The 24,184-nt window shown below is 42.6% G+C and overlaps 1 protein-coding gene across 8 annotated transcripts; it reads left to right on the top strand.

Annotated features, from left to right (window-relative positions):
• The first annotated feature begins 1,541 nt into the window (after positions 1-1,541).
• On the top strand, positions 1,542-23,931 carry ppfibp2a (PPFIA binding protein 2a). Of its 8 annotated transcripts, XM_030415463.1 has the most exons (24): positions 1,542-1,694; positions 2,899-3,140; positions 6,345-6,431; positions 7,630-7,743; positions 9,446-9,577; positions 11,395-11,682; positions 13,520-13,612; positions 14,781-14,892; positions 15,113-15,145; positions 15,765-15,826; positions 17,849-17,927; positions 18,088-18,212; positions 18,315-18,391; positions 18,481-18,541; positions 18,852-18,990; positions 19,827-19,968; positions 20,617-20,745; positions 20,940-21,090; positions 21,285-21,396; positions 21,672-21,760; positions 21,926-22,048; positions 22,558-22,683; positions 22,814-23,002; positions 23,095-23,931. In XM_030415463.1, exons 1-24 carry the CDS (start codon positions 1,631-1,633, stop codon positions 23,314-23,316), a joined length of 2,991 nt encoding a protein of 996 aa, XP_030271323.1. In that variant the 5' UTR covers positions 1,542-1,630; the 3' UTR covers positions 23,317-23,931. The 8 variants fall into 8 exon arrangements, with proteins under 8 accessions (XP_030271323.1, XP_030271324.1, XP_030271326.1 ...); XM_030415464.1 differs by lacking the exon at positions 15,113-15,145; XM_030415466.1 differs by lacking the exon at positions 11,395-11,682 and having other exon boundaries at positions 1,543-1,694.
• The last annotated feature ends 253 nt before the right edge of the window (positions 23,932-24,184 follow it).

Below are 24,184 nucleotides of genomic sequence, written 5' to 3'. Positions count from 1 at the left end.
AAAGACCGGACTGAAATACAAACTCAACTAACGAGGGCATGAGGTACAGGTGGAGAGATGGGGGAGGAACGCAGGGGAGGGTAATGAGTACATGGGACACAAGAGAGCAGGAGCTGATAGGCCTGGGAACACACTGGGAACAGGGCCGGGTTAATGAAGGTGATGCAGTACAGGTGTTGAAGGGAAGCAGACTGAGGAGGAGCACGGGAGGGTAACAGCACAGAAGACAGCACAAAGCCCAGAAAACCCAGAAAAACACCAAATTAAAGAAGACAGAAATGACAGGACCATGACAGCCGTGAAGATAAAAATTGTGTTGAGTGCTCTTGGAAAATGGGAACAAGAGTACTTCAAAAGCCAGAGGCAATCCTCCAAATATAAGAACAGTATCAGATGAGTGAGGGAATATTATATGGGCTCTAAAAAAAAAAAAAACCCTGGGCCCCATGTTGGCTTTTTTTAATGACTGCCCTTTTAACAATTCAGTCGCTAAAATAAAGGCTTTTCAATATTTCCTTCCTCAATTGATACACCTTCTTGAGTGCCTGGATCGCCTCCGGTTCCTGAAGTAGCATTATGTTTTTTTTTTCATATCAGATACATATGACTCTTTTAGTGTGTTTCAAATAGTACCAAGAAGTCATCTATATGAATAGTACTTTTGTAAAACTCTTAAGGTATCTGACAGTAGTAGCAAAATGACAAGAAAAGGTAAATTAGAAGTGTAGTCACATACATGTAAATACTGTATGTTTAATTTAGGAATTTGTAAAACACTTAAGTAAGTGTACTTAGTTAGATTCAATCACAAGGACGTATGATTACTGACACATTGTTGTTTCAGTGGCTCATCCTACCATAATGCTGTTTTGTTACAGCAGAGAAGCAATAAACATGGCAGTTTACTAATTGTAAGGGTGTGCTGTGCGTCACGGTTGAATTTATGTTGCGCAAATCCAAACGCTGGCTCTAATATTAAATCAATGGATGAATTATTACCAAACACCGAGCTCTTATGGGTGCGACTGCTCAGTCAGCTCCTGCTTTTCCCAGCTTCATTGTGTACTGCTCATTATAACAGTGTGCTCTCTATCATCACCGTCAATCAAAATCTGGTTACCATGGTCCGATGTACTGATGTGAACTCTGTGAATCCACCAAAAACAGCTGGGTTTGAGCTAAATCTAAAGAACCGTTGCTTCTTCCACTTTGTTTCTTCACAGTAACTGGTCAAAATGTATTCCCCAATGTAGCTGGTCTGCAGTGAGAATACATACACAAACAAACAATGACAACAAAAGGAAGCAAACCATTTTAAATATGAGCTTTGGCCTTGTGTGGATAACGGCGCTGACAATGGGTAAGTCCCTGGCCACAAAATGAGAGGAGAGCCTAAAGCCAAGAAGCCACACTCAGGAGGTTATTTACTTGGAAGTCAGTCAGATGTCAGGACAGCTGCTGGAGCTTCGCTGAAAAAAAAAAAAAAAATCAAAGTGTGACAAGGGAGGGGAGTAGTCTGCGACGCTCTGTGTGCTTCCGTTGAACCGCTCACTCCGCCGGCTCTCCAACACCCTCCTACAGTCCAGTGAATGAGGATCTACGGGTGCTGCTTCACGAGACGGTTCGTGCCATGGCATCGAATGCCAGCCACGTGTTGGAGGCTGCCTTGGAGCAAATGGATGACATTATTGCTGGTAGGACTTTCTGTTTATGTTTATCGATAGGCTGCCCAGTTTGTAATTGCAGGCCTCCATAAAACCGGCACTGGTCACATGATTTACCCAAAACGTACAGTAGACTATATAGTGCGCAATAAGGTCAGGATTTTTAAATTGTGATGAGTTAGAAACAAGAGCTAGAAAAGAAGAGAGTTAATAAAGCTTTTGTTGACGTTTGACTGAAAAATATGTTTTTCATCAGAAGATAACTTTTCTATAATTATAATTGTTTCTATATTTTCTTTTTTATTCTCCTTCACTCAGTCGGACATACACTCATTTATACACTTTTCTACTTGTATAGCTTCTCCTTGATCTTGTGTCTCTCACAGTGCACTTATTGCACAGACTTAAAATGACTAACCAGTGTCTTCCCCTCTGTATTTTCTAGTGGAGGTGGCACATTTTGGAGAGCACTCTTTGTCACAGCCTTCACTTGCACATGCTTGGAAGACACAGTTCTATTAATAGAGTTGCCTTCCAACAATTAGCACCCCGTAAAGACAAACCGCACCACAGATGACGACTCATTATCACTCTGTCACTGAAAATATATGACTTGTGTGACAAATCATTGCATTAGTCCCAGTTCTGCCCTTACTGTACCTCTCATTCAGCCTTGGATCGCATGCAGGAAAAATGGCTTTCTGCAGCCTGGACATGATCATTACAGTAACCTACACGTTGAACCTTTAATTTGTGGAGCGAACCAAACTCGGCCATTTGATGCTATTTCCAGTCAGTGAGCCGCAGGGGAGCACTATGGTGCCCTCAAGAGGTCATCCCAGGAACTACTGTCATGACACAGCAGCCTACTGTGGGAGAAAAACATGGCTCTCCCAGGACATTCTGTCTTCATATGACAGGATGTCGGTGTTGTACGTACACTGTGTAAACTTTAAGGTCTGTATAAGGGCATAATGATGTCTGCTCTATGAGTTTATATCTCATGGTCTTTTCACCTTAGCCTTAGATCAAATTTGTATAAACTACTTCAACTTAAGTCATCGGTGTCTCTGAGTTTTCTTCATCTGTCCTCAATGGTCGAGTGGGCCAAAATTCCAAAACACCTACCGGTCATCTATTCATCAGTTGCACGCTCAGTAGTGATGCACAAGGAAGTAGGATGCTAGAGCAATCAAACTCTCTGATGATTTCCTGTTCCTTGTCTCTCTTTTAGGCAAGGTGGGCGAAGGGCTCTTCGCTGCTCTCATGCGCTTAGGTGGTCAGGACCGCCAGTCCTCAGACTGTGCTGACCCTCCCGCTCGCGTGGACCCGGCCCTCAAGGCTCTACAGCTGACTGAAGCCCTCAGGGCGGTGCTGGAGGGCCAGAGGAGTGAGGAAGAACAGGAGGCTCTCAGAAAACAAGTCTCTACTGATACTGCAAACGTTATAGTTAAGTGGCTGGAGAGAGAAGATGAGGTGAGTACCGGCAGAGATGGATGACAACACCGCAAAAGCATTATGTACCCCCCTAGAGTATGCAAATCCAACACTCGAGCTAAGGTATCCAATATAACAGGGCGTATATGACTTCAGTCTACTGCTACAGGGTCCATGGGTTTTATGGGTAGCGTGATACGGTGGTGGTCTTTGATCCTGGTCACCGACATCTGGATGGCCTTTTCCTTCCTGCTTAAAGTAGAGTGCTGGAAGCTGCGTCTGCTGCCGACTGCACCGGTAATGAAAGCCAGAGCTTCTGTTCAGAGCGCAAACAGCTCCATCCAGTTCTCCCTTATTTTCTTCATTCTGCACCCCTGCATTTACTCCTGTCACACCAATAGTTAGTTTGTCTGGTGAGTCAAGCATTGGCCTTCTTCTCCTCCCCTTAAATTTGCTATTGTAAACTTTAAACTTTAAGTTCAGTCTCCTCCACGGCCTCCTCATCCTCCTCCTCCTCCCCCTCTGCATCGTCTTTACTGCACCACATCTGACAAGCATGTGCTGCAGAAAAAGTTTCCTCTCCCCTGTGCCCCTTTAGGAAGCCCCGCAAAAAAAAAAACATTAGAAAGCGCTTCAGACGGAGGGAGAGGAAGGCGCTCAGAGAGGCACAGGAGACAGAGAGGGAGGACAGAAAAAGATGAGAGATCATGAGGTGCAGAGATGTGGCACATACTGAAGCAGTTTGAGCGTGCTTGAGAGAAAAAAGCACGAGAGAACGAAAAAAAGGGGGGAGTTTGAAAGAGAACGAGAGAGAAGAAAGAAACGGAGAACAGCCAACTGGCATAGTTTTGAGTTATTCGCCTCAGCTCTGAAAGTCTCAAGCTGCCCAGACTCCAAACCACACGGACCAAAGTCCTCTCTGCTCTCACTACGACTGCAGTGTGGAGGGTCTGTGAAAAGGAGGAGACTTGGATTCAGGGGAGATCGAGAGCACAACATTGTTAAGAGCCGTTGTTTGGGCACGGATTTTCAGTATCCGTGCATCCTCCTTGATGCTTTTTTGGCACTTGGCTGAAGTTTGTTAGTGAGATTAAGAGCCAGACCTACAGTACAATGGGCCTGCAGAATGGAGTATGATATTGATTTCTACAAACATTTCGCCTGGCTCAGGAAGGTAAGACACCCTCCACTCGCATGTCTGCTCCTCATACCTTCACACTGCACACAAAGGATGTGAGCTGTGTATCTTGCCCTTGTTGCTTCCCCAACATAATTACAATGCACACGGTGCATAATTTGGGAGAAAGACTTGTTTTGTTCGCGAGCTGAAGGCGTGTTCTGCACAATATGCAACACATGCACTCTGATATACCTGCTCCTCGCTGACAGGGAAAGTTAATGATCGTATTAAAGGTGCACTATGTGGTTTTCGGGGGGAAGACATTTTAATCAGAAGAGAAAGACCTCCCTTGATTTTCTTTATGCCTAAATAAACTATGTAAACAAACTCCATTTTTTGTTTTCATGACTGATTAATTTGAATAAACAAACTGACCTTTAAAGGACAAAACTATTTTATACTGTTTTACTTTGTGGCGTTTTACTTTGTGGCTTTCTAGCTTCAAACAGTGTTGTAGGGACCTTATTTTCCTCTTAGAACAGCTTGTTTGTTCAGTTATGGAAAAATAAATAGGTTGTATCATTTCCTCAGTCCTATTGTAAATATTAAAAATCAGAGTTTGAATTTCTTCTCCAAGAAGCCCCTTTCAGGCTTACATTTCATTTTTCAACATAATAGCGAGAATACATTGACAAGGGTCACTGTGGAGGTGGATTGTGGGTGATGTGTTGGCTGCACAAACTGGTCGTGGGGTTCAAGTGTTTGAGGAGCAAAGATTAATGGATATGTGTGTCAGCAGAGATCATTTCCCGCCTCTTGAACCTATGGGGGGTCATTAGACAACACATACCAGCTCGCTACCATTATAAGTCATTAGTCCTCACTGCCTCCTTCAGGTTATAATTCTTACTGAATATTAAATCCATAGAGGAAGCCCTTTCATGCATAGGTTGTCAATCATTATTATGTACAATCTTTAGCCCTCAGGTTCATGTCAGCTACTACCTGCTAATCTATATGCACACAATTAGTGGATTTTTCCCTATACCAGAGGTATGACTCATAATCTAGACATTGTTTGGGAATACAGTTTGTCTTTTAGTGCATTCTAAAGTAGAAATGTATTTATCAAGCTGAAATACACATGTTGCTTTTTAATAAAATGAAGACATGAAAATATGAAAAGACAAAAACAAACTGAATGATGAGATACGCCCACCCCCCCACAGTCTCAGAGCGTTGAGCACAACAACCTGTCATAACAATGTCACGTGTTGAATTAAACATGTATGTAACGCTGTGATCCTACCCTCACACTGAAGTTACATAGTGCAGGAACAAGTGATGGGGGCGGGGGGGTGGCTGAGACAGAGACACTGTTCACCCTATCATAAGACAGTGTACCATCGCAATGATTTTGAAGCTCTTGTTTTAATGTTAGAAAGTTACATAATGTCACTTTAAAGTGATTTAGGATCCATTATTGCCAAATAGTGAATTATGAGAAATATCAAGGGAACTGGAGGAGGCGGGAATCTAATGACATTAATCACAAAAAAAGAGGTGAACGAGCATCTGCGATAATACTTAAAGCATGCAGTCTGTACATTCAAACACTAAACTTCTAATATACATTAAAGGCTTAATGGTATTTTTATATTATTGCAAACCACTTGAGCTGTCTGGCTCAGGATGATGAACGCTGGGCTACATAATATTTCCATGCTTGTGGTCGAAAAGCCTGGATTTCTGAGAAATTTGAGCTCATTTGGTCGCACTTTACATCCCTGGCTTTGTAATATCTCTGACCGCATGAGCAGACCTGAAGCCCAGCCTTCATCCAACCTTTTTTTCTTTTTCCGCTAATCAGCCGGTATAAAAAGTCGTAAGCAAGTTTAATGCTGGATTAGGAGTCGTAAACCTCTTACAGACGTCTCCGCTCACATCCTACTGACACAATAGGAAGTTTAAGTTTGAGTTTGAGAGGTGTGTGTGTGTGTGTGTGTGTGTGTGTGTGTGTGTGTGTCTGAGGCTGCAACCTCATGAAAGGGAGGTTCAAATCAACCCATTGGGCAACTGTTCTGCATTGGCAGGGAAATTAATAGCTGACCTTTGTTCTGAAGGTAAACCTCCATTCATCTGGCAACAGTGAGTCCTACCAGCAGCGATTATCACGTCTGGAGGGGGACAAAGAGTCACTGGTTCTGCAGGTGAGTCAATCACTACAAAACACAAAACAACAGAATCTCTGAGCGTCTCTTTTTTTTGTGTATGACCTTTAAAAAAGGTTGTTGTGACAGCACGTTCAACCTAAAGCAGGAGGGCGAATCCATTCCACCGAATATGAGCCTGTTTAAATAAAAGAAGGACACATGACACCACACTGTTAGCGGGAACTGATTCTACACAGTGCCCATATCACATAACAGTGTTAGAGGAGAAGAGAGAGGAAGGAGAGAGAGGGCGAAGGTAGATCAGAGCATTGTGTTGTAAAAAAAAAAAAATGTTGCGCAATTGCTGTTGTTTTTTTTCTTTTCAACTACATGGGCGAAGCAACAGCTATAAAGCTGGGTTTGGTTCTGTTACGACACCAGAATGTCCTGTTTTGTGTCATGTGTTTGCCTGTGCATATAAGTGTGTAGGTGTGTGTGTGCGGTTATCAGGTGTGCTGAACAAGTGCTTATCTCTGACAGGTTGAGGCTAGCACCGCCATGTGCTGCAGCCGGTAGGTGTGTGTGTGAGAGAGAGAGAGAGAGAGAGAGAGACAGAGACAGAGAGCAGGTGAACAGTTTGTTTCTTCAGGCCTCACTCACATAAATCCTCCTTTGTAAAAAAAATCTGCTCTAGTTGGCTGCTTGGAACTTGCTTTATAGCACGTGATCGGCTATTATGAGGCATTTTAATACTTTCTCGCTGCAGATTTACATTTAACCTGCGTTCTGCTGACATCGCCGAAGCCACCGAAGTGTTGCAAGCGCCCACTGAGGCACAAAGGATCATTCAGTTCTTCTGAAAGGAAGTCATTGCACTGTTTGATCTGGCACAGATCTGGAAATTTTGAGCACAGCAATTACATGAAAATAGCTTATATTAAAGGTATTACGCCCATTTTCAGGTTCCTTACTTTATTTTGGGTTGCTGGTAGAACAGGTTAGCATGCTTTTATGCAAAAAAAAAAAAAAAAAAGACATCAGTTCTCTGCTGGTGCCGACAAAGAAAAAAAAAATCATAAAAAGCATAATGGTCTCCTTTAATGTGTACTGTGAGAAACTCTGAGAGTCTGAGGCCTGAGGAATGTCCGCTCGGCCTTGGCTGCAATTATGCATGAAAACTTTATAATGAAAGCGGTTTTACTGTGAAGTTTTGGGGTCATCTGTCTAACTTTCTGTACAACACAAACACACGCAGGTGAGTGTGCTGACTGACCAGGTGGAGGCTCAGGGGGCCAAGATCAGCGACCTACAGAGTTCACTGGTGGAGCATCAGCACAAGCTCGAATCCACAGAGGAGATGCTGCAGCAGGTACACAGCAAGTGACTTTCTCCATACCAAATGCTTGATGTGTCGCTGGACTAAAAATCAGGGAAACTCCCGACCTTTACCAGGAAACATGCAGGGCTTTTATATCAACATTATTCTACCATTTAATGAGATGTGACAGGCCCCTAAAAGGTCCATCCATCTTTAAAATATGACTCCTCTGCAGATCCAATCGTTTCTCATAAACTGTAGAATGTAAGTCGGGATGAGTCCGGCTTCCTGGGAAGAAAATTCCAGCATATCTGTCTGCATATTACCTTGACGACCAAAATATTTAGGACGCCCGGACTCATTCCAGGACAGTGTCTCACTCGGGAAGTCAGTTTCTGGTTTATGCATGCAGGGGCCAGACTCGTCCGTCTGGGCAGGTGATTACAGCAACGCTGGCCACACCCCTCGACCTGTAAAACACACACCCACACACTCACACACACACACACACACACACAGAAAAAGAGAGAGGGAGAGGAAGAACAACAGAGGCAAGAGGGACAAATGAGTAAGGGAGGAAAAGGTGGAGAGATGGGAGGGAGAAAGAATAGGGGTGGTGCTCTTTTAAGAGTTCGAAGTCTATTTCTGCAAGTTTCAGTTGTTTGCTTTTGGACTTCAGAGACTCTGCTGAGGGCAACAGAGAACACTGATTGGAATGGATGTATGAAACTTTAATCTGCTGAAAAAGACCCTTGAAACCATTGCAGCCATGATGGAAATGCACTTACTCTTCCTTTGCTGCAGGCATACACTGGAGTAAGATGATATTCAGGTATTGCAAAATATCTCATTCTGACTGTATAATGTTGCTCTTGTGAAAATTTCCATTCAGAGTGGACCGCTTCAACTCATTCCGCCTAATTTCACCAGTGCCAGGAATGTGTCTTTTAGTGAACTCAGTGTGTACGTATATGCGCAGTGCTGTATATGTAGCGTATCAAAGGGCAGCCGGGGCTGGTTTCTCGGAGACATGGTCATTATGAGGCTTTGGACCTGAGCCTTAAATCTCTTCCTGGTGACAAAGCTCTAATATTTTCCATGTGCAACTGCAGAAGAAGCCCAGATATTTTTTCCGAAGCCAGAGTTTTTTAAATGGATGTGTCCATATGTACTGTTTGCCTCCCCTCAGATTGCCCATTTTCTGGACTTTAAGTGATTTAGCACCTGCTTGACATCAACCAAATTAGTATTACGTCTGCCTGCGTGGCTTGGCTCAGCTCTCGAGGCTGACAGCCAGTCAGGACAGATAGTCACAGAACTGTTTAGCAGACCTGTAGTCTCTATCAGCACTGGTTTACAGTGACAGGAAAATGCACCTGTCAGAGCTATTTAAATGTTCTTTCTATGAATGTTTTGCATGCTATCGGTAGCTCTCCCTCTTCCTCTTCTCTCTCTCTCTCACACACACACACACACCCACACACAAACTCTCTCTCCTTCTGCTGTGTACTGTGAGTGAGCTGTGAAATAGGCATTATAAATAGTGGTCATGGGTTGTGTATATTTAGCCTCTCAAACAGCGTCTGAAACCAGTGGGTTTGTCTGAGGGGACTGTCATTGCAGCGCTGGGAGTGTGCCGTGCCTCATACTTGATGCGGCCGCCGCTCAGTGAGTATTAAACCCTGTGCGTCTCTCGAGGGCTGATGTGTTTATGTTCACCTGCATGTGTCCCGCTGTGCGTTGTTGATGACAGGAGCTCCTGCATAGGACGTCACTGGAGAACCAGAAGCTGAGTCTTATGGGGGAGGTGTCCTACCTGAAAATAAAGCTCGCAGACATGGAGGGAAAGCAGAGCCATGGGGCTGAAAGGCAGCACAAAGCAGAGGTAAGGCTTCCTGTCACTTGTGGTCAGAGAGGTTTTGTTTTTAATGTGCAACACGGCGTGCAGAGTTTAAGTTGTGCCAGAACTTGTATAAAGCTAACGTGTGTCAGTCAGGACAGGGCTGCCTTGAAGAGTAGAACAAGTTGGACTTGAAACTGTATTTACCATCTTTCTTTCCAAGGATTTAGCTGTCAAACTATTCAATCTGACGATAATTTCTTGCATATATCCTCTTTATATGCTTTGGAGTTTTTTCAAATTTGTAAATATCAAGCTGACCTTGCAGTTTGTTTCATCGAGAGCTGCTTGCAAGGAGGAGGAATAAGCTCAGCTGAAATCCCCAGGAACTTTCTCTCTTCACTCTTTTGCTTGAGATTCCTTGGAAATTTGAAGCTAGCTCTGCCAGGAATGACGAGGGTACACACAAAAATCTGCCTTGTGTTCTGATGGATCTAACCTTGAAGTCAGCTGCTGATTTTATGAAAGACCATAAACACTTTCTGGACGGATGGAGGGGAACATTCACCCAAACCCTGGCTCTGGTGTTCCTGGGCAAAGCCGACAGGAAAAAGAATCTCTCGGAGGGCTTTACATTTTTTGTCAGCTTAAACTGAATCATGTATTTGCTTAAGACCGATGTGTTAGGTTACCGGCAGACATCCTGGGCATTCGGTGACCGTGCGAGATGGAGAAAGGCGGGGAAAGCGGATGGCTGCTAGCAGACAGGATACTGTAATGTATGTAGTTACTGTCAAAACACCGCCGGTCAAAGAGCCTTTGTGTCCTCAGGTTAAAAGAGTTCAGGCACAGCGGAGCTGGCATGATGGATGGCGGGCCAAATATGAGTGTGTGTATGCTTCAGCCCAGAGAATTTTGTTCTTGGTAGTGGGTGAAGGTTGACTTGGCTATTCTGAAAAAGCATGTTGCCGAAAACATTTACCATCTATGACAAAAAAAGACAGATTTACTAAATATGCTTGAGTGTTTATAGGGTGTTGCTCTGTATCTGTATACTATAGGGGTGTTTTTGCAGACAACAGTGTTTCAGCAGTTCTTAATCCTGCTTTCATCACGTGCACAACTTTCCCTTACGACAGCTGCTTGGACTTAAGGAGAACAGGGGAAAAAAAATCTGCTTTGAACACTTTACTGGCCTCCCACGTGCTGCCTCTAGTACACAAACATGTCCACACATATGCACACACACTCATACATGCATGCCTCCTTGCTGTGGGGCCAGTAAACCCACAGTTAAATTTAGCCATGGAGGCACTCAATATCGTCTGTCATATCCGCTGTACTGGACCCCAAGTGAGACTTCCTCTGTCCACAGGCCGAGCATAACTCGGCTGCTGTTTACAGCCTTTCTGAGGGAACATGGGCACGGATCACCGCTAAAAGGTGGCAAACCTATTCCTCTCTCTTGCAATCATAGGTGCAAGTGCCATCATTTGATAAACAGGATACGGCTGGATTCAGTAATATGGCACAGTATAATGTTGACACAGTCACGGCCAAAGCAAGAGAGAAGTTCCGGCTCATGAAGAAATTTAAAACAATATCCGCTCACCAGATGAGACCAACTGGCACGTCTCTGTAAATGAGGACCAGCCAAGAATCTGTGTTTCCAATACAGGTTCACTATCATACTTATGTATTGAGGCTCAAGACTTATATCATATGTATTAGATTACATGGACGTGTGATAGAGGGATGAAACAATTTGAAACAAACTAAGACATATACACCTACTCTACTATATTCCCTTTTCTCTCTCTAAACATCATTCTCAATTCTTTCTCCCCCACTGCATCTGTCAGACTGTAGTGAATTTCATTAGCGAGCTGCAGGAGCAGATGTGTCGGTTTCAGGAGGAGATCAATAGCAAGATCCAGGAGAAAAAGGCTTTAGAGATCCCGGCTGACGGCAGCTCTCCGGTGGCCTGCCCTGCCGAGTCCGCTGAGGGCCAGGGCTCGAACCCTGGGCCGTCCTGTGACAGAACCTCAGGGGTGACGCAGAGACTAGAGGAGGCTTCAGACGGGGACACAAGCAGCCTCGAAGAGGGTAGCTCAGATGAAGAGCAGGAGTACCACTGCGGAGGAGAAAGTGTAGGCACGGCCTGCCAGCATGACTTGCAGCGTTGTGTGCAGCATGATTTGTCTGATCGTTGGGTCAGATTCAAATGAAGCTAACACCCACCAGATACTCTCCACAGCTTAATGTCCATGTTTGCAAAATTAGCAAAGCTAACCGGATTTATCTGTTATGCATCTGTGTGTGACCTTGTGTGCTATTAAAGAACAATGTGCAGATCTAGTAACATCACCTAAATAATTAAAGGGGCAATTTGTAATTGAGTTTAAAATGCACAAAAACGACCTCAAATTATCAAGAAAATGTAAAGATATAACAGTTTTGTTAAAAAAAAATTGTTTGTGTATTGTTGCAGAAATATCAACTGATGTTAGCATGCTAACATGCTAGTCCTGGCCTGCTCTGTCTCACAATAGCGCTTTGTACCTCAAGAGGTGATCATCCGATAGTATAGCCCCGATGTACAACCATACACCTTATGAATCTCTCTAGTTGAGTTCTGGTTGGATCCACTCTAAATCACCTAAGAATTGTATTCCCTGTCATCAGACTGGCTTCCGTTCCTCCATGCGCTCGGTTCGCTGTGTTCATTCCAAGGCCGGGCAAAGTTTCTCTCTCTTTGACTGAACTAAGACAAGTTTAACTGCCTCGCTAACTCCTCTTAAAACACATGTCATTGAAACACAACGGAAACCAAATAAAACTCACCAAAACCATATCGGTTCAGCTTAACAGTGTTCCAACAATCACACACTCTGGTTTTGTCCAAAGGCACCACTCCACCAGCAACAGGATCACCTTGATTGTATTCAAGTGCAAACTAGGTGTTATCCATACAATACCACCTCCTTTTAATACAAAGAACCAAATTAGTCGCCCTCCTGGTTTTCTATTATGAAAAAACACTGTTCGCTATATTGTATTTCATTCCAAGTAGAGAAACATATACGTATTACAAAATAAAACACGTTTTATGTTTAAAAAGTACAACCACGGGAAGAAAGGACATCTTTGCAAACTTACCTATCTTTTACTTTAGTGATTAAGTATCCAATCTGATCTCCAGCGCAGACTGGTACATGGATACTCATGTACCAGTCACGCAACTGACTGGTACATGATTTGTTAACATGGTATAACAGAAGGCATATCTAACAGATTCAGTGAGGATAGCACAGTTCTGACATTGCGTCGCATTGGTTGATTCCCAGGTAGCAAACTTGCTGTGGCCCAGATCTGGCCCACAGCATATGCATTCATCAGGCCCACATACCGCGAAGAATGATGGCACTTAGGCGGATCGCTCCTGTTTGCTAGATCTTTGCCACAAGTGGGTCATAGCCTGGCCAGATGTCAGCCAAAAGCAAATCAAATAAATCCAGATTTGGGCCAGATCCAGCCCGCCAGAAAAGAATGAACCGTGGCCCAGATTTAGGCCAGTTCTGGTTCATTCAGTTTGCTCTTGGCAGACATCTGGATGGGGTACGATCTCGCTCTCTAGGTTGCGTGCAGTCAGGATGTAGTGTTAATTCGCCAAGTTAGATCTAAAGATGTCCGGGCTCTACGTGCTGTTTTTCCCCTGCTGCCATGCCCAACTCCTCTCCTGCTTCACAACACGCCCCGTCCCTGCCTAAACTGGATTCGCTATGGTCGTTCCACTTCCGGTCATTTTGCCCGGCTGCGACAACACGCAGTCATGGATTTATAAAGAGAATAAATTTTGTAGCTGTTAGCTGTTGCCCTGTGTGATATGCTGCCCCCATGTATTTCGAGTATGAATTAGACAAATGTCGTTTTTATTACATGTTGCACGTTTAAAGCAGCTAAACGTCCTAATGTGTTCTGTTTCAGGGCTTGATCAAGGAGCTAAAGATCCTCAAGGACAAAGTCGAGCACCTGGAGGATCAGAAGATACAGTACGAGAAGAAACTCAAAGCAACGAAGGTAAAAGAGTTCTGAATCCCACGGTGTCTAGACTTTTCTAGTGAGTGCACCATCAGTGCTTGAATTCCACTGCTAACTGTCCATTCAACTTTCCTAAATGCTGTCCAATCCGATGTTCCAGCCAGCGAAGTGAGTCACTCTGTTTTTGCACACACTGTCTCGTTCACGGACACGTTATGTTTTCTTAAGAAAGCGAGAACTGTTCTACCTTTTTTATTTTTATTTTACAGAACTGTAGACATAGATTAAATAATGGTCCTTTTTTAAATGTCCCACTTGTATACTTTGGCATGATCCCACATTTTCTCTAGATTAGATTATCTCTCTCTCTCTCTGTCGCTCTTTCTTTCCTTTCCCTTAATACCAATATCATGCTGACAGTTATTTGTTGTGTGTAATACTGTATAAGTCAAAGTCAAATTGCCATCAGCAGTTAGTTCTTTATTTTTAGCTTTTTAGAAGTTCTTCAAATACCCTTCTGGCATAATTTCACCAACTGGATGTTTACCCAGAATTTGCAAAAGGGAACAAACACTAGGTTTCACATCAACATCCAACTTGTTTTTCTGAGTATAGAGCTTCGGTTAATGGTAGCAGAATGACAAAAATTCTTTAATCAAGCACAGGAAATGTGGAGTAAACGGCTACAGATGTTGTTATGGCTGATGTCGATTACTCTTTCTCGCTCCGTTAAGACAAACCAGTTGTGAATAATGTTTTGATAAAGTGGAACAGGAGTGTGATGTGGTATACGACGCTTCTACTTTCTTCTCCATAGCATGAGAACACACTGGCAAACAGATCAGCCTGAGCTTAACTTTATAGCCATCTGTTCTTTCCTTATACTCTGTAACGTACATCAAAACAAACCATAAACTCCAGACTAATATTTGGCTCCCCCTAAATACAGAGAAGGAACATTTTCTGACCTTTTGTTGTGGGTGTTTTATATATAGATAGTGGTGGAAAGAAAACATCAATATCTTACAAAAGTGTGCTTCTCAAAATGAGGACGCGTGCTGGCGCTTGACTGCATGCACATGTCTTGTTCTCAGTGAATTGCTTTTAGCTGTGCATGTTCAAACAGACATGTTTTTTTGGCACAAGCACTATATTTTTTTGCAGAACTTCATTTCCTTTTTTCTTCATGACTGTGTGGCACCCACAGGTGGAGATCAGCAGCCTTCAGCAGCTTTTGCTCAGCAAGAACGCCGAAATCGAGAGCCTGCACACTCAGCTGCTGGCCAGACCCTCTCTATCGCCCGAGAGCTCAGAGAGAGGTAAGCGAAGCACCCGGCCTCGAGCCTTTTCGACCAACGTGCCAACCTGCAGCCTATCGCTCTGACAGAGTCACCCAGCCTGATAGTTGACACGGTTAACGACTCCTTTTTTTGCATTCATTAACTCGCAGTGCAGTAGCAGCTGTGAGAAAAAAGTCTGTCTCGGCCTTTAATTCCATGTCTCATCATGGGTCTCTGTCTCTCTCTCTCTCTCTCTCAGAGGAGATGTACAGGAAGAGGCTAAACACCAAATGTAAGCCTGAACGGAACTTAATGAAAATCACTTTAAACCCCCATGGGCCATGGCTACTTTTGATCTGTCGTTATTTCCTCTCTCCAGACATGACTCTTTATGTGATTATCTTTAGCTTTCCTCCTGCTCTGAGGGGCGGCTCTGACAATCACCAACTCATTTCCAAAATACTCCACGCACCATCTCTCTTCCTTACGGCCTCTTCTCCGTCGTTTTTGTGAATCCCTGAAAACATTAACGTCTTGTTTGTTCTTGATTTAGTCTGACATAGATAAACACCTCTCTGGGGTACTTGCTCAGTATGATCAATGTTACTCACAGCTGCCTGTGTGCCTGCAGTCGTTACGATGACTATATGCTGTGGGTCTAAATATGTAAAAGCTGACGTGGCTAAAGATGTGATTGGTGGATTAAAAAAAAAAAGGCTTGGGCCAATCTAAAAATACTTGGTTTATAGATGGCACCCTAGTGAGGAATACATCTAAAAACATCCTAGCATGTATTTTGGCCTTTCCTTTCTTTCTGTATAGCCATATGCCACCATGTGTCTATACGAAATGCTAATTTATGTCATGAGCAGCTGCCTATACATATTAATAATCAGTGCTCCTCTTTATAGATCAGGAGCTGCAGAAACTCAGGAGTGGGATGAAATCGCTGGTAGCTGCCAATGATGAAAAGGTAAGTAATTGATCTATGGTGCAAAGTAACTCTATAGGACAGTTTTGATATATTTGTACTTCAAGGTTTACACTTTATGCTCATTTAAACTTCTACTCCATTACATTAAGATGTTAAATGTGTAGCTGTTAGTCACCGAGACCTTACTCGCCTAGAAAACATTAGTTATTGGTTACTTTGAAGTATTAAGATTATTAATCAGAAACATAAATCAGAGACAGGTAACATCTCTGCAGACCCCTCACACCCAAAATCAAGCTCCTCCCCTCCGGTAGGCTTCACAGAGCACTGTACGTCGAAACGACCAGACACAGAGACAGTTTCTTCCCCCAGGCTGTCACTCTGATGAACACTTAACAGTCAGAGTGTCAGAAAACAATGTGCAATAACTCCTGTAAATACTGTTGGAAGTGCTGCACTAATGTGTATTGTACTACTTGGCCAATGAAGCTGATTCTGATTCTGATTCCGGGTTTATAAAGTTACTAGTATTGATGCATCAATAATTGTAATCCGATTTTATAATAAATTTTACTCCAAAAGCTGCCGTTTTGCAAAATAAGTACTTTTTCTTTTGGAACTTCAGGTCTATTTTGATGCTAATACTTGTATAGGGGAGACTTGGGGTTAGTTGTCATATTCATTAGAGCTTGCTCCATAGAGGTCACTGTATCCTACCATTGGTAGTGAAGCTTTCCAAATTGGGATCAGAGGTCATCGACAGTTGACAATGAGGTGCAAGGTTTATGATAAAACAATTATTACCATTAATCTACACCAGCTAGACTACAAAAATGTTCTCTAATTGCAGGCGATGTATTAGATTGTTGCAGTTCAATGGAATATATTTTTCTAGATTGCCTCAATTTCCCCCTCCATTTAATTATTATAGGGACAACCAAACCCCGTGACGGGGATGGTTTTCACAAGTGCACAAGACAAAAATTGATGGTTTGTATCTTTTGAACAAAATAAGACTGAGGAGATTACAGTCGCTGCTTTTCTAGTTAAAACCTTAGTCCCCCTTTTCACATTAAAAGGGACTCTATACAGGATATTGTTGTTTTTTAAAGGAGTAAAAATTTAAGTGAAAAGTGTGACGACCAACCAGGTTCTCCCCTATTACTTAAAGAGTACATTCACAGGTCTAGGTGGCTAAGAACTCCCCAAGACCTGCAAACACACTTTAATGTGTATAATTGGTGGAGTTACCTTTTACGTAAGATTTTAAATGAAAAAAAAAATTATATAAATGCCTTTATATAAAATGTTTTTATACTATGACATAATACTATTACTTAAGTTGAGGATTTGAGTACTTCTTTCACCACTGCAGGCGACCTGGAAATCTATCCCCTCTCTCAGGTCAACACAGCTGTATGTGATTATGCAGTTTTAGGCAGCATGTGTGTTGTCATCAGTTTACAACAATGTACAGCATCTTACTGGCCTGTATATAGAAGCGTATCACCACTGCCGTTTCTAAAGGTGGAAGGTGACTGTTTTTAGATGTTGTCATTTCTCAGAGGCGCCACCCTCCGAGCCTTTTATAGCACAGAGGGGCTTTTGTATTCTCCCTCCCAGCGAATCTTACACTTTAAAGACTTGCAGACACGGGCCTCCATGTGGCACGCGAGTGAAGACCCACACGTACACACCCACCCCAAGGCGAGCCATTTCGGGGCAAAGCCACACTTAAGTAGGCCTCGACCTGCCAAGCCTAATTTTGGAGCGAGCTGCATTAAGAGAACCATGTCAAAACCAGGCGCGGGCACCACTTCAAGAAAACACACACTCCACACAGCAGGTCACCACAACTAAGATTTCCAGCCAGGCCCGTTGTCAATCCCCTCCCTATCCACTGCTTTGATGTAAAGGCCATATGTTTAATGAGAGACGTTTGTGTGGCATATCGGTCGGTAACATAGTGAGGCATAGTCCATATGTGCATTTTCTAACCTTAGATAAACATCTTAATTGGATTTTGTCGGCCCCGAACGCCCCCTTCTGTGTTTTCCTCAGGACCGACGGATTGAAGAGCTCACTCTGCTCCTGAACCAGTGCAGGCAATTCAGGGAGGTCACTCATGCTACAAGGCAAGGTAATCACCTTCAGTCCTTTCTCTCCTTCCTTTGTGGCGTTTGTTTTTCTGTTAGCAACAACGTCTGAGCTTAATGAAAGCCACCACACTTCCTTCTGTAGCAGAGACACATACCGCTGCACGGTTTAAGGAGTAATATTTCCTCTCTTTGTTGCTGTAGCCCCACCTGCTGTCCGTTCGTTGTCAAATGGCAGGACTCCATCGAGCAGCAGCGAGGATGAAGTGCATGCCCTGATGAAGAACACCGACTCTGCCAGTGCAAAATCTGAGGACGTGAAGTCTGAAGTGCGTACAAACAACTTCAGACGCGCTTGTACTGTTTCATTTTTTGCGTGAAAATTATTTTGGTGATGTTTTCTCTAACACATTCTTTTGAACCTCTCACAGGTATCACGTGTTTCCACAAACAGTTCTTCCTCCCAACGGACTTCTCTCTCCTCAGTCCATAAGGACAGTGATTCCAGGTAGTGAAGCAGCTTGATGGCTGACTCCAATATCTACTAGGTTGTTGGATTTTACTGAGATGATTTTGCTCTTCTATCTGTCTTCTCAGAACAGAACCTCAGACTTTATCAAGTAGCATGAATGACCTGACGAATGGATCTTCACAGAAGGTATTTTTATCATCATAGAAATCAAATATGCTTACATCCTGTCATTTATCTTTTAAAGGTGGGGTGAGCTATTCTGGAGAAAGATAGTTGATTACTGAGTCTCATTCCTAGATCGTCAAATGTAGATGTTGGTATTTCATGACCTGGGAAGGGGACTCAGGAATCAACTGTGTTTTGATGACCCTGAATGCATCCATAACTTTTCTACAGTGAGCTGCTGTACTGTTCCTTACACGATAACTATGTTTTGAACACATATTTACAGCTTTTTTTTTAAATCCAAGTTTGCGCCTGATTCTGGTTTATCCAGGGCGATCCAGGTGATGACAGAAGTCAGACGCTGCCCGTGAATTCGTCTCTGTCGGAGCAGAATGGGACCGGAGACAGTAGCAGTGAGATCCAGAGTCAAAGGTCTCCAGATGGAAGCGAGGATGGAGACTCCAGCCAAAGTAAATCCAGGCTACACAGGGTGTTATTTATGATGGGTGATGAGGATTTTTATGATGGATAGTGTGCGGTAATATCCCTAATATAGTATCAAGTCTTTCTCTGTGGACTAGTCGTGAGGCCAGTAATTCCCATGAGTATTTGTATACGGAGCAAACCGCTCTCTTTGACCAGACGACCACTGCTCCTTTGATCACAGCTTTAATTGCAGGGGCTCCTGACGGAGCAGATGGATTATGGTATAGACTTTCTCACCAAACACACCCTCTGTCTTGCTCTGATTGACCACAGCTCCACCCTTCCTCAGCCTCACTGACCAGTTTTAGCTGGAGCCCCACCCTGATTTCTCCACGTTGCCATCTGCTGTGGAGTAGTGACAAACTGCGGCGTATATCATAAAGATCTCACCTTGTAAAGTTTAGCTTAAACTCCCTCTTTTTCATGGTGAATTAACCGATGAATTATTTGTTGAACTCAATGGTCTGTAGCCTGCACTGCCTCTCCTGAATGGAGCATTGTGAGAAGACAAAGCACCGCGTAGCTTTTAATCTTCTGTTTGGTATGCAGGGACGAAAAAAGTTTTTTTACTGGCTTCCACTCAATGATCATCAAGATTTTTTCTTTAACAATGACTAAACTACAGGAAAATATCCATTAAGACTAATCTTTTCAAAGTACCATTGTTGAAATTCTTTTCACTTGGTGAGATTATAGTGAGCCTGTCTTTTTCAACTAATCAATTGCATCTATAAAATCTAAAAGGACATTTATTCAATTTGAAGCATATTTGTTCTTAGTCGTATTACACTGACTGTGGTTTTTTTGTAACCTCTTAAAGGAAAGTCGGAGAAAGTCGACGACAGCACTTCAAGCGATAATTCCCCGGTTCATTCTGGAGCAAGTCCACAGCCTGGCCAGCGAGCTGTGGGCTCGCCAGAGTACATGAAGAATAACAGGAGCTTAAAGAGACTCTGGGGAAAGTGAGTGTGTGAAAATGCGCCGATGTTTCACCAATGCATCAACACAGATGTTGATTCAGGCCAGAAAAGGACCATGAGACATAACATAGACCTACATTTGAAGTACAAGTATACATATGCATTTCAAGTCTACATAACATTCTTTTTTTTTTTTTACAAATGTATTTGATTGTGTATAAAAAAACATGCTGATGCAACGAAAAAAAAAATATTAAGAAAGAATTTTTGCACCTAAATGTAACTAGCCCTAGCACATTCTTCCTCATAGTAACACAGTCCAGACTACTTACTGCATGGCTAATTGAGCTAAGTTGCTAAAAGCAGCTACAGTTTCCAATAGTTAGCGATTACTTTGGTGATATGCTGCCCTCTATTTGTTTGAAGTATGAATTTGTGAAGTGGACAGTTCTTACATACACTGTTGCACCTTTAATAACTGACTGAAATTGCACAAAACTGTAAATAGATGACATTCAGTATTGAATGACCACAGTAATTCAAAGTACTGTTTATTATTTTTCTGGCACCTTAATGTTTATATTTCTCTCTAGAGTAAATGTATACTGATTGTACCAAATTTGATTATTTTACCTGAGTTAATGAAAGTATTATCTAGCATGTTTATCCTGAGAGTTTACTTCCATACAGACTTCGAAGAACCCAGTCTGGAGGGCTCCAGGCAGCAGATCCAGATGCCGGTCAGTTTACAAGAGGAGGACTACGTGCAACAGCAGGACCCAGGCTGACCCGGACCCCCGAATCTTATGACTCCTCACGGTAAAGCTCAGTGTGCCTCTACCTGACCTCGTAGTACAGTACTCTTACGTAAAGTGTTGTTTTTGATGTTCATCCCTACCTCCAACATTTATTAACACACCAATTAAAGAGGCTTTTTTTTTAGCATAGCATAGCAGAGATTTAAAATGTTTGGTATTGGTTTAATTATCTGATTTGGCTTTTTCTGATTTCAGAGATATGAATATTCCATTCAGCCAGTGGACCAAGGGGCAGGTATGTGGCTGGCTGGAGGACTATGGACTGGGCCAGTATCTCAATCTCACCAGACAGTGGGTTGAAAATGGACAAACACTGCTGTCTGCCACTCCTCAGGATTTTGAGAAGGTCAGAGAATAAAACCGGACAGATAATGTCACTTTAAACTACCAACTCAAATGTAAAATAGTCATGGATATATAAGAAACTTTACAAAATGGCATCTCAATCAGGCTAAATGTAATAGCATGGTCTTTTAGTAAACCACCAAATAAAGCCCGATCTGTAGATTTATTGTGACAAACAGTCTTTTCTGATCTCAGGAGATGGGTATGAAGAATCCACTGCACAGGAAGAAGCTGCAGCTCGCCCTGAACGCATTCACCACTAAAGTTATAGAGAAGTCATCTGAGCTGGACCACATCTGGGTCACCCGTAAGACTCTCTCTCCATGGACTACTTTCAACTTCTCATGCTTGCATGTTCTCATTTGAATCACATGTACAAAACCAAACAAAGACTGTAGTGTGTGCGATGGAAATATATTTGAATTGAGCGCAAATATAGCCAGCATTCAAATCTAGGAACTGTATCTTCATTGAGCAGTTGTGATGAACCTGTTCTCACAGCCATTGATACTTATGTGTCAGCATTAAAAGGTTTAGTGAGGGGAAGTCAAGTTAATTAATGTCTGATTTTCATCCATTTAGGCTGGTTGGATGATATTGGTTTGCCTCAATATAAAGACCAATTCCATGAAGCTCGAGTAGACGGTCGAATGATACAGTACCTCACGGTGGTAAGACGTCGTCCTGCATGTATCGTATAACATTGTCTTTTAAAGTGGAGGCCTGCAGACGCATTTATTTCAAGCTCAAACATGATTCAAAATTTTACAGATAAAAAACTATGAGTTTCTATATTGTGCATAAAGCTCACTGATGTTTTTCTGCTTTTATCTCAGAATGACCTCTTGACTCTAAAGGTCACCAGCCAGCTTCATCACCTCAGTATTAAATGTGCCATCCATGTCCTTCACGCCAACAAGTTCAACCCCAACTGTCTTCGACGTAGACCAGGGGAAGAGGTGAGCTGTGTGTTGAATATTGCTGTTGACTTGTGTGTATATATTGTTCTATATTATGTGTGTAAATCTGAAAAGCTGAGAGCATGATGCACAAAACAGACTTTCAAACATTTGAATCTAAAGTATTTCACTGAGAAGCTGCTCTAAAATGGTGAAAAAAAAAAAAAAAAAAAAAAAAAAGTGTCATCACCTCAGTGGGCCACAAGATGGAGACAAGTAGACTTCAATACAGCTGCTTCCAAAGAAAGATGTCTGAACCTTACGCTAACTTGAGTGTATTTAAAAGCAGTTAGGTAACACTTTATATCAGACAGTGACATTCTTTATAAACCAACAATTGTTAAGGTTTATAAACATCAGTTGCATTTACACAGTACACACAGTATCTACACAGTACGTATTAACCACATAGATAGATAGAAAGATAGATAGATAGATAGATAGATAGATAGATAGATAGATAGATAGATAGATAGATAGATTGACACTTTCTTTGTGAACGTCTTCAGAGACAGCCGTCTCCTTCAGAGGTGGTGCAGTGGTCTAACCACCGTGTGATGGAGTGGCTGAGAGCAGTGGATCTAGCAGAGTATGCTCCTAATCTACGAGGCAGCGGTGTTCATGGCGGGCTGATTGTAAGTGCTTTACATTTTTGAGTTTGTCTGCAAGTTTTTTTTTTTTTTTTAAAGTCATTCTGGCGTCACATGCTTGCATTACATGCCGAGAGAGCTAAATATGTTGCTGCCATCTGCCGCTCTCCCACAGATCCTGGAGCCTCGCTTCAGCTCAGAGACTCTGGCCCTCCTCTTAAATATCCCTCCACAGAAGACTTTACTCCGCCGCCACCTCGCCACTGCCTTCTCCGCCCTGGTGGGGACTCAGGCCACGCAGGAGAAACGAGAGTATGGCAATGCCACAGGCCATGTGCCCCTCACTACCACTGCTAAAGTAAAGGTAAGAGCCGAATCCAAGAGTCAAATATGGTTGTTGCAGCATCAAATCAAAGCGATGCGTTAATGGGTTGGACTTTTTTTTGTGTGTTTCAGCCAAAGAAGTTGGGCTTCACCCAATTCAGTCACCTCAGAAAGAGGAAACCTGATGAATCTGCGGACTATATCTGCCCAATAGACAGTGGAACGCTGACAGTGAACGGGATTTCTCGCCTGCCCTCTGCAGCACTGAGGGGCCTCAGCCCCAACCTGGACAGGCAGCCCGAGAGGCGGGAGCCACTGGGAATAAGAGCTAGGGCGAACAGCCCCAAACAATGATTAGACAAAATAATGAAGGAAGCTCCACCCACTCCACCATACCCTCTCCCTCCCCTCACTCACTAAGTGACTTTGTGAATAAGTGGAAATTCTAATACAAGAAAACTTGCATAAGAGCAATGGTGATTTGCTGGATGGGCTGCAAAGACGCCGTGGTTAGCAGGTGATGTTCATTTTTGTTAATGTACTTTTATCAAGATGTTGTGTAGTCAAAGCTCATCTAAAATTATGATTAATGACATTGTGTGAATTGTTTTGTCAAAGCTGCTCTCTGCATTCCTTATACAGTGTATTTTTGCTTTAAAATGATGCATTTTACTGACCATTTTGTATCTAAACTCTAGTTAGAATATTGACGACCTTTTCCGTGTTATATATCTGAATTGACTGTACAGTGTAATAATTGACACCGGTTTCTTTAAGAATGTTTCTCATGTATCACAGACAATCAAATCAAAAATTAAATCACCTTGAGTCTTGATCGTATACTTACTCTTCTGCACCTTTAAATGAGGCTTGTTAGAATACTTTAGGATTCTCCCACCAATATGTGGCCTTGTTTCATAAGATCATTGTGAATATGCAATAAAATAATACAATTCAGGTCAAAACTAAGTGTTGTTGGATTTTTATTAACTAAAAAAAGTCAAAGCAAAACATCTAAACCCCAAGGGGACAAAAGAAAAATCAAACTATTTCTGAAGTCTCCATGAAGGCAGATGTTTTTGCTGCCATCTAGTGCACAAAGGCTTACTTACATCTTAATCATAATAGTGTTTTTTTCAGGTTTACCTTTTTTATTATGAGCATGGAGGTGGTAAATTTGATTAATGTCAGAGTGAAGTGCAAGGACTTTAAATGTTTAGGA

This window comes from Sparus aurata, chromosome 4, assembly GCF_900880675.1.
Source record: "Sparus aurata chromosome 4, fSpaAur1.1, whole genome shotgun sequence".
Taxonomy (NCBI): Eukaryota; Metazoa; Chordata; class Actinopteri; order Spariformes; family Sparidae; genus Sparus; species Sparus aurata.
This window is presented reverse-complemented; position numbering and strand designations above follow the sequence as displayed.

Excerpts from the sequence above, each read along its gene's own strand:
- ppfibp2a (XM_030415463.1), top strand. The coding sequence starts at position 1,631 with ATGGCATCGAATGCCAGCCACGTGTTGGAGGCTGCCTTGGAGCAAATG. Across the intron at positions 6,432-7,629 it reads AAGAGTCACTGGTTCTGCAG|GTGAGTGTGCTGACTGACCA; the intron begins GTGAGTCAATCA and ends AAACACACGCAG. Across the intron at positions 18,392-18,480 it reads CATAAGGACAGTGATTCCAG|AACAGAACCTCAGACTTTAT; the intron begins GTAGTGAAGCAG and ends CTGTCTTCTCAG.